The sequence below is a fragment of the Nyctereutes procyonoides genome, unplaced genomic scaffold (genome assembly GCF_905146905.1).
Source record: "Nyctereutes procyonoides isolate TBG_1078 unplaced genomic scaffold, NYPRO_anot_genome, whole genome shotgun sequence".
NCBI lineage: Eukaryota > Metazoa > Chordata > Mammalia > Carnivora > Canidae > Nyctereutes > Nyctereutes procyonoides.
In genome coordinates this window covers 65,322,251-65,337,535 of record NW_026575046.1, presented here as the reverse complement: position 1 = coordinate 65,337,535, position 15,285 = coordinate 65,322,251, and the positions used below count along the sequence as shown (strand labels likewise).

The following is a 15,285-nucleotide window of genomic DNA, read 5'->3' as shown; positions in this document are numbered from 1 at the left end:
TACTGCAGAAAGATCACCAACTCCCTAGAAAGTACAAATTCCAGGCTTTTGTTTGAGAATTTTTTTCCAGTTTAATTCAGTACCATACAATTAATACTTCTTGAGTGCTTACTGTATATAGGCATTATGCAAGCCACTACAAAAATAAAAAACTAAGCAAACAAAGTTCTTGTTATTAAGGAGCTTTCAGGTAACTATAAAGGAAGACTTCGGAAATAACACAAACAATAAGAGGTGCTTCAGGTAATTTAAACATGGAAGAGAGTATAGCTGGATTGGGACCAGGACAGGCCATTAGGAGGATGGGCTTAGAACAGAAAGCTAACTGTACCCAATTCATCTTGTGTATCTGCTGAATGAGTGAATAAGTACATAATAAACATTCACTGAACATCTATGAACCTGAATTATAAAAGGCGTTGGATATACAATGCTGAATAAGAGTACTCCCCACCATGAAGAATCCTATAGTCTACTTAAGAAAAGGAGAAAGCTAAAAAAAAAAAAAAAAAAAAAAAAATGGAGAAAGAAAGAATAGCAATAAAGCCAGCACGTGAACACAAAAAGATGAGTAGCAGAAGAGAAATTTTAGCCACCAGAAACAATGTTAACAAAAAGACACAAAGAATCCTCAATAACTGGTGAAGTTGGCCAGGATGTGGGCCAAGTGCAAGGTAGTGGAAAAATAAGTTGAAATGTTAAGCTGCTCTTACTGGAAGATTATCTCATACTAGAAGATCTTGAATGCTAGACTGAGGAATATGAATTAATTCAAAAGATATGAAAGGATGGGAGATTGTTTCTCTTTTTTTAAGTTTTTATTTAAATTCTGGTTACTTTACAGTATACTCTTAGTGTTAATATAGTGACTCAACACTTCCATATAACACCTGGTACTCATCACAAGTGTATTATTCATTAATCCCCATCACCTATTTTACCCCCCCACACTACACCTGTATTCATTCATCAACCAGTGGATATTTGGGCTGTTTCCATAATTTGGCTATTGTTGATAATACTGCTATAAATATCAGGGAGCATGTGTCCCTTTGAATCACTATTTTTGTATTCTTTGGGAAAACACTAGTAATACAATTTGCTAGATTGTAGGGCAGTTTTATTTTTAACTTTTTGAGGAACCTCCATACTGTTTTCCAGAGTAGCTGTACCACTTTGCATTCCCACCAACAGTGCAAGAAGATTCCCCTTCCTCCACATACTTGCTAACACCTGTTGTTTCTTGTGCTGTTGATTTTAGCCATTCTGACGGGTATGAGGTGGTATCTCTGCCGTTTTTATTTGCATTTCTGCTGGGAGATTTTTAAGCCAGCAAGTCCTATAGCATACAGGCTATGGCTTAGAAGGACAAATACAGTTGTATTTCATGAGATCTACATACAGTTCACTCATGACACGTAACCCAGAAGTTACTTTTATGTCAGTGTATGTAGATCTCATGAAATACAACTATAAACACTCAAGAAATAGCAAGGTTTTTTTTTTTTAAGATTTTATTTATTTACTTGACAGAGAGAGAGAGAGAGAGAGAGAGAGAGAGAGAGAGAGAGCAAAGCAGAGGGAGGAGAGGGAGAAGTACGTTCCCCGCTGAGCTGGGAGCCCGATGTGGGGCTTGACCCCAGGACTCTGGGATCATGACCCGAGTCGAAGGCAGATGCTCAACCAACTGAGCCATTGAGGTGCCCTTGTTTTTTGTTTTATTTTTAATTTATTTATTTTCAGTGATCTCTACAGCCAACATGGGGCTGGAACTCACGATCCAGGATTGTTGGTTTCTGCTTTAAAATAGATATATATCATATTAGGCAATATCTGTCTATTTTCTGAAAGTCTTTAATGAAAACAAAATTAGGCTGAATTTTACCAAAAGCCTTTTAGGCATGTATTTAGATACTATTTTTAATTTTGACCTATTGAGAGTTGGATGTTATCAGATTTCCTGGTCTTAATTCACTTTGTATTCCTGAGATAAACCAGCTTAGTCATAATGGATCATATTCATCTGACTCCTACACTCCACCTACAGAAAACTGCCAAATGGGGATCCCTGGGTGGCGCAGCGGTTTGGCGCCTGCCTTTGGCTCAGGGCGCGATCCTGGAGACCTGGGATCGAATCCCATATCGGGTTCCCGGTGCATGGAGCCTGCTTCTCCCTCTGCCTATGTCTCTGCCTCTCTCTCTCTCTGTCACTATCATAAATAAAAATTAAAAAAAAAAAAAAAAAAGAAAACTGCCAAATCAAGCAGATTTTACTCTTCTTGAATCTACATATCAATTCTCGTTGTTACTGTTGTTCAGGCCTTGTTTCTCACCTGGATTCCTATAATGACTTTTAAATACTTTCCCCTCCTGTTCCTGGCTCTTCATTTCAATTACATATGTAGGGATCCCTGGGTGGCGCAGCGGTTTAGCGCCTGCCTTTGGCCCAGGGCGCGATCCTGGAGACCCGGGATCGAATCCCACGTCGGGCTCCCAGTGCGTGGAGCCTGCTTCTCCCTCTGCCTGTGTCTCTGCCTCTCACTCTCTCTCTCTGTGACTATCATAAATAAATAAAAATTAAAAAAAAAAGATTCAATTATATATGTAGTCTCATAATTACATCAAATTTATATAGGATCATTTGAGGAGAACTGGTATCTTTATGAAACTAAGTCTATCAATGAACATGAGCAATCACAATTTATTTATAATTTATAATTTTCTGCAAAAAGGTCTTACACATACTTTGGTATAGTTATTTCCTAAGTACCTAATGGGTTTTGGTGCTACTGTAAATGGATGGTATCTTTTCATTTTATTTTTTTTTTCTTCATGGTCATCACTCTAACCTGGTTACTTACTTTCAACTGCAGCCTGGATTGCAATATGACCTGACTTGCATTCTTTTCCCCGCTAATCCATTTTACCACACAATACCTTTTTAAAATGAAAGATCATGTCACTATATTGCTTAAAATCCTTCAGTGCACCTAGGAAAACAGTACAAATTCTTTACCAACTGTAGTGACCTTGTATAATCAAGTTTCTGTCTGCCTCTCTGGCCTCATCTCCCTTGTGTATCTCCCCTGGTATTCTTCAAGCGCTGAAACACACTAGGCTCTCTCTCGAGGTCTTTGCACTTTCTCTTCCCTCTGCCTAGTACCCCCCTTACCACCATTCCCTTGTGTTCTTTAAGTCTGAACTCAAATGTCAACTCCTTGGAGATGCCTCCCCTGGACATTGCATCTGAAGCATGTCCCCTATGTTATTCTTCTTATCCTCTTGTTTGTTTCTTTTGTAGAATCTACTATAATTTATAATTATTCTTTTTTACTTTTTTTTTGTCTGCTTCCTCTTTGGGCAGCTAGACTGGGTCTGGAGGATCCAAGACGGCCCCATTCACATGATGGGAGCCTTGGTACTGTCAACTGGGACACCTTAATTCTTTTCCTCATGGTCTTTTTTTCCAGCTGGAGAGTTTGGACTTCCCTAAAAAGCAACTGTGTCCTGAAAGGTTAACTTTGAAAACAAAAGCTGGGGACAGGTGGGTGGCTCAGTGGTTGAGCCTCTCCCTTTGGCTCAGGTCGTGATCCCAGGGCCCAGGGATCGAGTCCCACACTGGGCTCCCCGAAGGGAGTCTGCTTCTCCCTCTGCCTATGTCTCTGCCTCTCTGTCTCTCTCATGAGTAAATGAAGAAGAAGAAGAAGAAGAAGAAGAAGAAGAAGAAGAAGAAGAAGAAGAAGAAAGAAAGAAAGAAAGAAAGAAAGAAAGAAAGAAAGAAAGAAAGAAAGAAAGAGAGAGGAAAAGCTGTAAGATCTCTTAAGGCCTAGCACTGACAGTTTTATGAATCATTCCTATCCCATTCTATTAGTCAAAGCAAGTCACAGGGCTGGTATCTTTTTTAAATGACATTATCTGTTTGTTGCCAGTACACAGAAAGACAATTGATTTTATTATACTAATTTTATAGTCAATCACTTTGCTAAACTCTTATTATTTCTAGCAACTTGGTAATTGTAGATAAACTTGCTTTATTTCTGGTCAGAAAATGTGATTTATAATATACCAACTCACTGAAATTTATTAAGTCTTACTTTATGATCTACTGTGTAATCCATTTTTTCCCAACTGTTCCATATGCCTGAAAAGAATATGAATTCTCTAATTGCTAGGTTTTATAATTCCAGAAATGACTACTACATTAAATTTGTTCATTGTCAAAACCTTCTGTATCTTTACTGATTTTACATCTGCTTGACCTACCAATAATTGGAAGATATGTTACAATCTCCTTCTATGAACATGATTTCTCAATTTCTCTCCAGTAAAAAGTTTGTATAAATTTGGTTTAATCTACTTTGGGGCGATTCTAGTGGGTTCATACAAGTTTAAAATTATATCATCTTGGTAAATTGTTTATCATTATGTAACAGTCCTCTCTCTACTGCTAAGAATAACATGTTTGATATTAATTCTGTTATGCAAACTTCCTTTTGGTATTTGCCCAGTGTATCTTTTTGCTTTCTACTACCTCATGGATGGATGGATCTCTGGTAAACAGCATATAACTGAATTTTGTTTAATCTTATCTTTTTTAACCAGTGAGTTTATTAACATGTATCATTAATACATATATCTCTGGACTTATCATCCTATGTTTAAATATTCATCCCACTTTTTACTATGCTTCTTGCTCCTTTTTATAAATTTGTATTTGTTCCTTTGTTCTTTTTCTCTCTGCTTGTTTCCTATTTATACACCCTATTTTAGACTTAGTTTTAAATTTTTACTGTATGCATTTGACTTAACAGTAAAAAAATATCTTAACACATCCCCCCCCCCCAAAAAAAAAAAAAACGGAAATATTTAAAATCTAGAATTCTCCTCAGGCTTGACTTACAATGCTCTTAGCTGACATTTATGTTAACTGAACAATGTTGGTTCCCTTTTTTAAATATTTATTTTTAGCTCTATCTTTTTAAAAAGCTCTCCCCACTATAAAATATTTTATGTAAACAGTGTCTGCCATTTTATGTATTTGCCATTCTTTTCTGCATCTCATACTAACCTTCCTATATCTCAGACATTCTAAATTCATTTTCCTTTTCTTGAAATACATCCTTTAGGGTGCCAGGGTGGCTTAGTCAGTTAAGCATCTGCCTTTGGCTCAGGTCATGGTCCTGGGGTCCTAGGATGAGCCTCATGTTGGGCTCCGTGCTCAATGGGGAGTCTGCTTCTCCCTCTGGCTCTCCTCCTGCTTGTGCTTGTTCACACACAGTCTCTCTCTCATAAATAAATAAAATTAACATAAATTAATAAAAATTTTAACATAAATAAATCTTTTAATCTATTTAACAAAAATATATGTCCTTTATACATTCCTTTACTACAGACATCTCACAATAATAAATTCTCTGAGTTTTTGTTCACCTGCAACAATCTTCATTTCACCTTTGTTCATTTTTTTTAAAAAGATTTTATTTATTTGAGAGAGAGAGGAGTAGACGGAGGAGCTGAGGGGGAGGGAATGAGAATCTCAAGCAGACTCCTCACTGAGCTAATGCAGGGCTCGAACCCACAACTGTGAGATCATGACCTGAGCCAAAACCAATAGTCATACACATAACCAACTGAGCCACTCAGGCACCCCTATTCTTTTCTTTTTTTAAGATTTATTTATTTGAGAGAAAGTGCATGAGTGAGAGAGGCAAAGGGAAAAGAAGAGAGAGTCTCCAGCAGACTCCACACTAAGCACAGAATCTGATGCGAGGCTTGATCTCAGGACCCAGAGATCATAACCTGAGTCAAAACCAATAGCCGGATGCTTAACTGACTGTGCCACCTAGGTGCCTCCATTTCACCTTTGTTCTTAAAGATATTTTTTTTCTGAGTACACAATTCCAGGTTCACCATTATTTTCTCTAGAAAATAATTCTGCTGTCTTTTGACTTCCACTATTGCTACTGAGAGTTCCTTATAACATATGTTACTCCTTTGTGGGTGACTTAAGATCTTGTGTCTTTGGTGCTCTGCAGTTCCATTAAGATTTATCTTAATATGGATCTCTTTTTTTTTTTTTGGATCTCTTTTTATTTATTCTGTTTGTGTTTAATCTTATTTCTTTTATCTAGTGTCACTAGATAAAGTCGATCCAAGCCTCTCTAATTTCTTCGCATGGCCATCTCATGTTACCCTACCTGTCCCTCATTAAACTTCATCCATATTTGGAATTTGCTGGACTTTTTCTTGCCTCGGGGCTTTTGCTCTGTATTTTCTTTTGCCTAGAACAAAAGATGGGAAGAACCTTCCCACTTCTCCTTTGCCTGCAAATTCTCACTTCTTTAGATCTCCATTCAACATCGATTCCTGAGAGAGGCCTTCTCTGACCCTGCCCTTCTCAGTCTACATTGCTATTACAGTTTCCTCTAACAAACCACCATTTTCCCACTGCTTCATCTTTATCACACTTACAATTACAGTTGACCCTTGAACAATGAGGGGGTTAAGGGCACTGAAAATCTATGGATAACTTTTGAGTCATCTAAAACTTAACTACTGACAGACAACAGATGATGGGAAGCCTTACTGCTAACATAAAGAGTTGATTAACACATATTTTGTTATGTGTTACAGTATGTTATATATATTATATACTGTATTCTTACAATAAAGTAAGCTAGAGAAAAGAAAATGTTATTTAGAAAATCCTAAGGAGGGATGCCTGGGTGGCTCAGCAGTTGGGCATCTGGGCATGATCCCAGAGTGCCGGGATTGAGTCCCATAACAGGTTCCCCGTGGGGAGCCTGCTTATCCCTCTGCCTATGTCTCTGCCTCTCTCTGTGTCTCTCATGAATAAATAAATAAATTTTCTTTAAAAATCCTAAAGAAAATAGATTTACAGTACTGTACTGTATTTATTGAAAAAATATACATAAGTGGACTCATGCAGTTCAAACCCATGTTGTTCAAGGGTCAACTGCACATTTACATGTTATTTGTTAGCATCTGTTTCCTCCATTAGTCTGTAAAGTACATAGGGATAATGACTGTGCCTGGCTTTATTCACCATTCTATATTCACAGCCTAGCACAGGGCCTGGCAAATAACAGGCACTCAATAAATTTTTGTTGAATAAACAAATAAACCAAAAGAAAATCCAACTCCCTTTATACGACATATAATAGTGCTTCTAGATCTGCACTTCCTACTTATTCCCTTTTCTTAAAATGCTCCTTACTCTCTTGACCTGCGAATGCCTTATTCAGCAAAGAAACCTCCTCTGTGAAGGATTCTTTCTGTGAAGCCTTCCTTTACAAAACTTGCCCACACATGAGCAGAGATTTCCTGCCTGTCTACGCACCCTAGAATCTCAATCATAGGCCTCACCTCAGCGTACTTTAATCATGTACATCTCCCTCCTCCTTAAGATGGAAGCACTAGAGTCTACTGCATCTCACATGTGGGGTTTTTGAAAAATGCCTGAGGGAAAAGACTGGAAATACCCTGCAGGGTGGAAGAACTAATGGTGTCAGGGGTCTGAAGAAATAAGAAGGGATGAGGTCAGGAGAATAGAGATTAGCCTTCTCAGAGATGTATGCCGTTCTTCAGAAAGAGAGTGAAATGAAGGAGCACAGGGGGATGGCTGTGATGGGAAAAGGAAGGAAGCTGATGAGCTGACTTAGTGTTCTCTACCAAATGTGAGGAAGCCATTTTTAGAGGGGCAAGGATGAAGCTTGTGTGACAATGCCAGACAAAGAGCCACTGTGCTGAATGCTTAAGTCTTAAGCAACAGCTGACCACTGAGTAATGAGAAGACTGCCACAAATGCCTTACCCAGTCATGCTTTACCAAACCCAAGGATGTATCAGTAAGTGAACCAAAGCTGTCCTAGCTCAAAGTTTCCAGAGGAAAAATTTGACCTAAGTGGCTCCATCCTTTTAAAGGTCAGGCACTTCACATTCAATCATTTTTTTTTAAAGATTTTTTTTTAATTTTTATTTATTTATGATAGTCACACAGAGAGAGAGAGAGGCAGAGACACAGGCAGAGGGAGAAGCAGGCTCCATGCACCGGGAGCCCGACGTGGGATTTGATCCAGGGTCTCCAGGATCACGCCCTGGGCCAAAGGCAGGCGCCAAACCGCTGCGCCACCCAGGGATCCCCACATTCAATCATTTTAAGGGAAGAAATCTCTGACTTAAACTATATGAAATCACATAAAGAAAGCTGAATGTATTTTAATACAACATAGCCTCTCTCCCATGCCTCCTGCACTGAGCAGTATCTCTTCATATAAACAAACAGATTTAATGTTCCTTTCTGTATCAATTTGCACAGCCTTCCAAAATACCTTGCACAAAGGAGGCATTCAAATAGTTTTAAAATTGAATTAAATAAGAGGTGCTTAAATTTCTTAGTAATTCCCACAAATTTGAGGAGGGAAATTTACAAATCGTTTTTGAAACAACATACACATGTCTCTCCTTGTGAAAGAGGGCTAGGCAACAGAAAAATAAATAGAGCAGTAAGAGAGATGGGAATTACTCATAAATGTTCTTGGTTGATCGCACAAGTGGATTCAGTAGATATCTCATAAGACCTTTCAATTTACAAAGCCTTGACAACAGTCAGTGTGCAAAATTTGTAAGGTCTGGATCTATGGGGGAAATAAGGGTATATTCACCTTTGAAGTACTCCCTGTTCCATTAATGTGGGTACCAATTATCTGAGCACTGTCTTCAAAAGCCATCTAGCTTCTATAGCTCTTATTTTCTTCCAATCTCAAAAACCTATTAATCTTGACCCTTAAAGACCTTCTACAGAACCAAGGATCTAACCATTAAAACAAAAGGTAAAGATACCCAATGGACAAACTCAAAGTAATGATTTTATTATCTCTTCCCACTGACCTCTCTTTTTCCCTCTGGAGGCCACCAAGAATAGAGTAAATAAAAACTGTGGAGTCTGTGATATATGTATGTTAAAGCAGACTTGAAGCCAGAGATTAGGAAGAATTCACTATTTTATTTAATGAAATGCTGTAATCCTATCTAAATTTTCCATATAGCTTCATGTTTTAGCTGTATATATATCTATAGGCCATCAAGATTTCAGATTTATAACAGTAAGGTTTAAACTAGTATGAACAGAAATTAAATAAATCCCGTAATAGATAATAAGGAAACAAACAAACATAGGTCAGGCAGAGTGGCTATGAAGCCCTATAAAACTACAAGGTTAATCAAGAAAATAAAAACTTTGATACATTTTAAAAGTGAGTCAGCCCATAAGAATTGAAGTCAGCTCTATTCACAATAGTTAAGGTGGAAACAACCCAAATGTCCATGAATGGATAAACAAAAATGTGGTCTCTTCATACAATGAATGAAATGTCACTCAGCCTTAAAAAGGAACAAGGTACTGATCCATGCTACAACATGGATACACCTCGAAAAACATTATGCTGAGTGAAAGAAGCCAGACATAAAAGGCCACATATTATGTGATTCCATTTATAAGAAATACCCGCAATAGGCAAATCCATGGAGGCAGTCAGTAGACTAATGTCTGCCAGGAACTGGGGAGGGCAGAAAAGAGGGGTGTAGAAGAATGGGGAGTGACTGGTTAATGCATACAGGATTTCCTTTTGGGGTGATTAAAATGTTCTGGAGCTACACAGTGGTGATAGTTGCACACGTTGTTAATGTCCTTAATGCCACAAAATTGTATACTTTAAAATGGTTGAAATAGTGATTTTTTATGTTATGTGAATTTTACCACTTTCAAAAAAAAAGTACATCACAACTTTCCATTTTACTCAAGAAATAAGAAATGAAACATAGTCTATCCTACTTAACCTAGCATACACACACTGAAAACCTTTATTCTTACACAGAGATGCAGAGCGTGGTTTTGCTGTCTCCGCATTCCTTAGCTGAACTACTTAAACTCTCTGAACCTCCCTATCTATAAAATAGGCATACTAATAGCATCTATCTTACACAGATCTTGCAAAGATAAAATGGGGATAATACAATCTAAGCACAGTGCCAGGTAAGAGTAACTGTGAAACAAGTTAGTTATAATTTCCCTAGAAACTATGCAATCTTCAATGTTAGAAATAAAACGTTACCTAGATCAAAGGCTTGTGGATTTTTGAAGGTACCTGAGACTTTCTGAGGGGAGTCTATGAAGTCAAAACTATATTTATAATAATTGTATGACATTATTTGCCTTTTTCACTGTAATGACATTCACATGGACAGTGCAAAAGCAATGCTGGGTAAAACTATTGGCATCTTAGCATGAATGAAGACAGGAGCATCAAATTGTACTAGCAGTAGTATATTCTTCCCTACACATTCACAGTTTAAAAAAAAAACAAACCTAGTTTCATTTATCCTTTTTTTTTTTTTTTAGGATTTTATTTATTTATTCATGAGAGACAGAGAGAGGCAGAGACATAGGCAGAGGGAGAAGCAGGTCCCCGAGGGGAATTCAATGTGGGCCTCGATCCCAGGACCCCAGGGTCACAACCTGGGCCGAAGGCAGACATTCAACCACTGAGCTACCCAGGTGTCCCAATTTTATTTATCCTTGATGAAACAGTAAAAATAATCAATTTTATTAAATCCCAGGCCTTAAGTACATGCCTTTTTAATATCCTTGTGTGATAAAAATGATAGTATGTATAAAGCAGTTCGGCTGTATACCAAAGTAGATGGTTGTCTGGAGGAAAAGCACTTGTGAGATTGTTAGAGCTGGAGCTGAACTAGCCTCTTTGTCCATGAACACCATTTGTATTTGAAAGAACGACTGACAGACAAATTATGGTTATTCAGACTTGGTTATTTGACAGACATTTTCTCAAAAAAGAACTTCAAGAAAAACAGTATTTTGGGCCAATAATAAAATTCAAGCTTTCAAGTGAAAATTAGAATTTTTAGAAAATCTGTATCTGCCACCATGAGGTTGACAGCAGCTTCCTAATACTTAAAGATTATGATGAAATTAGAGTGCGAGTAATACATTTTTAATATTGCATAATGAAAAAATATATATTGCATAATGAAATGTGACAACATTTGGAAGACCTCCATAACTCAGTAAACCAATATTTTCTAAATGACCAATATAAAACTGTGCATAGGTTAAAGATCCACTCAAAATGCAAAAGAGACCAACAGATTTTAAGGCAAGTGTATGAAATGTTAACTGATCTGGTTTCTGATTTCACATTGCAAATGACCTTTTCAATGTAACTTGTAACTTGTCAAGTTTTAGTGTAGTACCAAATAGCCAACATTGTCTGAAAATACCATTAAAGTACTCTTCGTTTTTCCAAATACATTTCTGTGTGAGTCCAGATTTTCTTGTATACTTCAATCAAAACAACATACTGCAATACACTCAATAGAGAAGCAGATATGAGAACCCAACTGTCTTCTATTACAGAAATTTACAAAAATGTTAAACAATGCCTATCTTCTCACTAAATATTTTTGGTTTGGAAAATAGATTTTTTTAATGAAAAATATGTTATTTATATAAACAAAAAATATCTTACTATTTTTAATGAACTATCAAATGTTAAATTTCGCAATTTTAACTTCTAATAAGGTAAATATTGATAACTATTACCCATATAAAGAAAGGCTCTTTGGTATCCTCAATAATTAAGAAATGAAAGTGATTATGTGGTCAAAAAGTTTGAGATTACCTTATCATTCACTGTTTTTGTTCACAAAACTGAAAAGTAATCTGCCCCTTATATAGCAGCCCTATAACATGGTGAAGACATTTGGAATAGTTATAACTTACAACACAAAGTAAGTAATCCATACTAGATATCAAATTCCAACCTGGCAGAAATGTTTTAGGATATCCCATAGGAACAATGTGCCCCTGTATTTTAAGGCAAGGTCATTAGTATGCTATTTTAGCACATGCCAGGTATCTATGAAGAGACAAATCTGGTCCAAAATACATACAACATTTGATTCTATACCATCTCTTCCTACCTTCCTCCAAAAATTCACTTCCAACTGAATTGAAATAGGAGATAATTGAGATAATCAATTTGAGCTGAGAAACCTTACAAGGGATCCTCTACAAAAGCAAATCAACTTGGGGGCCTGCCTAGAGACTTTGATTTTCTCTACAAGGTTCCTGGTTCAGCATGAGCTCTGTTCTATGCTGTCTTAATAAAAAGACCACAAAAACAAACTTCCAATTCAAGTTTGGCTCCTCTGCTCACTGAAGACCTTGACTAGACTAATAAATGGTGTTATTAACCTTGGAAATGGCTCTGGATGCCTAGACTAGCCTCAGAAATAGCCTGGGTTGCAAACTGAGAATCCTTATAAGTGATCTAAGTGTGGTAATAACACAGGTAAAAAACAGTAAACATTTGATGTGTGTTTTGATGATGTTTATATGCACTAAGCACTGTTCTAAGTATTCATGTAGATTAACTTACCTAAAAGCCTTACAGAGTTTGTGTAGTTATCATTCCCACTTTGTTTTTTTGTTGTTGTTTTTAAGATTTTATTTATTTATTCATGAGAGACCCAGAGAGAAAGAGAGAGAGGCAGAGACATAGGCAGAGAGGCAGGCTCCATGCAGGGAGCCTGACGTGGGACTCCATCTGGGGACTCCAGGATCATGGCCGGAGCTGGAAGGCAGACGCTCAACCACAGAGCCACCCAGGCATCCCTCATTCCCACTTTGTCCTGGTAATCACTAGACAGGTATTATGTCACTTTTCCAACTACTATCCTAAAAGGCCATCCTTCCTGCTTCCTATTACCCTGAAAAACATGAAGAAAGCACTGAGCTCATAAAAACTAGATTGTTATAATCAATATCTACCACCAAAGTAACTCAATAACTATCAATTAAAATCTGATACTTTTTCCAACAACTAATTCCTCTTTTAAGATATCAGCTTACGGGATCCCTGGGTGGCGCAGCAGTTTGGCGCCTGCCTTTGGCCCAGGGTGCGATCCTGGAGACCCGGGATCGAATCCCACATCGGGCTTCCGGTGCATGGAGCCTGCTTCTCCCTCTGCCTGTGTCTCTGCCTCTCTCTCTGTGACTATCATAAATAAATAAATAAATAAATAAATAAATAAATAAATAAATAAATAAATGATATCAGCTTACTATTTTAAAAAAAGAAAGAATTTTTTTTTTTTTACAATCATAAGATCGCAAAGAAAAGGAATCAAAACTCGCTGAACTTCTAGGAATTTTTTTTTTAGGAACCTCTTGATAAAAGCAAAAAAGCATTCCAGAAACATACCTGTTGGAGCCATCTTTCATATGGACTTTGGCATAAAGAACATCCACCATGCCAGGATCATCATTCATGTATTCTATCCCTGCCATCTCTACTTCTAGGGGTTTGCCCCCAGAAATGTCACTGCAACGGAAAAAACATTAGATTTTTGTAACTGTTTAAGCTGAGAGGGCCATTATATTTTAAACATAGTTATTATACAAAGTCAAATATTACAAAAATGGAATTGCTGGGGTTTTTTTCTTTTGCTAACAATATTATCTAATCATCCTTCTAATTTCAAAATTAACACATTCTGTGCACACCAACTAGAAACACAAGAATTCCCAAACTCGCCCTATAGTTACTCAATACCAGTTTATCAGTACTTAGAGGAAAACGTCAAGAAATGACAGTTCTGACTAACAAAGACATTTACTGTGTTGCTCATCTCTTGGGTTTTATTTCATTATTTCCACAAGCTGCAAACACCATTTTACTCATCTAACAATCGTGGAGGCATAAAGTAGTAGCACATCTTTAGCAGCAATTTGGCAATATTTATAAAAATATAGCCTTTTGCGGGCAGCCCTGGTGGCTCAGCGGTTTAGCGCCACCTTCAGCCCAGGGTGTGATCCCGGAAACCCGGGATCAAGTCACGTGTCAGGCTCCCTGCATGGGGCCTGCTTCTCTTTGCCTGTGTCTCTGCCTCTATCTCTCTCTCTGTGTCTCTCGTGAATAAATAAAATCTTTAAAAAATATATATATATATATATATATCTACATATATATATATATATATATATATAGACTTTTGCCATTAAGTCTTAACAGCTGGGATGCCTGGGTGGTTAAGCATCTGCCTTTGGCTCAGGGTGTGGTCCTGGAGTCACAGTCCCGCATCAGGCTCTCTGCATGGAGCCTGCTTCTCCCTCTGCCTATATCTCTGCCTCTCTGTGTCTCTCATGAATAAATAAACAAAATCTTAAAAAAAAAATCTTAACAGCCATTGCTAATCATTGTCTTTATCCATTATTTTGTCAGGGGTTGCAAAATGGTGATGTTCTAATTTCATCATAACTTCTACATTTACCAGTTGGAATTCTTCTGTAAAGAGCTTTCCTTTATCAGCTATGGTTGAGTATGTAGCTAAATTCATATTTCCTTAGGTTTGGCTCCTAGAAATTGAACTACTGAGACAAAAAAGGTTGTCTGTTCTTGAAGACTTTTTAAAAAAATATTTTATTTACTTATTCATGAGAGACACAGAGAGAGAGAGGCAGAGACATATGCAGAGGGAGAAGCAGGCTCTCCTCTGGGAGCCCGATGCAGGACCTGATCCCAGGATCCTGGGATCATGACCTAAGCCAAAGGCAGACACTCAACCACTGAGCCACCCAGGCGTCCCTATTCTTGAAGAATTTTTATAAATATTGCCAAATTGTTGCTAACGATTTATCTTTAAAATTTTGAACCGGGCAGCCCAGGTGGCTCAGGGGTTTAGTGCTGCCTTCAGCCCAGGGCCTGATTCTGGAGACCTGGGTTTGAGTCCCATGTCGGGCTCCCTGCATGGAGCCTGCTTCTCCCTCTGCCTGTGTCTCTGCCTCTCTCTCTGTGTCTCTCATGAGTAAATAAAATCTTTAAAAATAATAAAAATAATAAAAATAAAAATAAAAAAATTTTTGAACCATATAAGTGTATTACCTATTAAAAAGCTAATATAAAAATATAGAAGCAAAAGAAGCCAAACACAACTTTTTATACTGCACAGATACAAAAGAAGCCAAACACAAAAATGTATATACTGAATGATTTTATTTATATGACATTCATGAACAAGCAAAATTAATCTATAGAAATAGAAATCAGAACAACAATTATTTCTGGGAGAAGTGAATTTTTTGGAAAAGGTCACGAGGGAACTGCAGAGTGATGACAATGTACTACATTTTGATTTGGCTGAAGTTACGTGAGTGTAGGTGTTTGTTAAAACTCATCAACTACAC

At 37.4% G+C, this 15,285-nt stretch overlaps 1 protein-coding gene across 4 annotated transcripts in view; it reads right to left on the bottom strand.

Moving 5' to 3' along the window:
- ASCC1 (activating signal cointegrator 1 complex subunit 1) overlaps positions 1 to 15,285 on the bottom strand; it is a 100,198-nt gene that overhangs the window by 39,192 nt on the left and 45,721 nt on the right. For all 4 annotated transcript variants that reach the window (XM_055324926.1, XM_055324927.1, XM_055324929.1 and 1 more), the window contains one exon: positions 13,304 to 13,423. In XM_055324926.1, the coding sequence (XP_055180901.1) occupies positions 13,304 to 13,423 (120 nt within the window). The remainder of the gene's footprint in view (positions 1 to 13,303; positions 13,424 to 15,285) is intronic.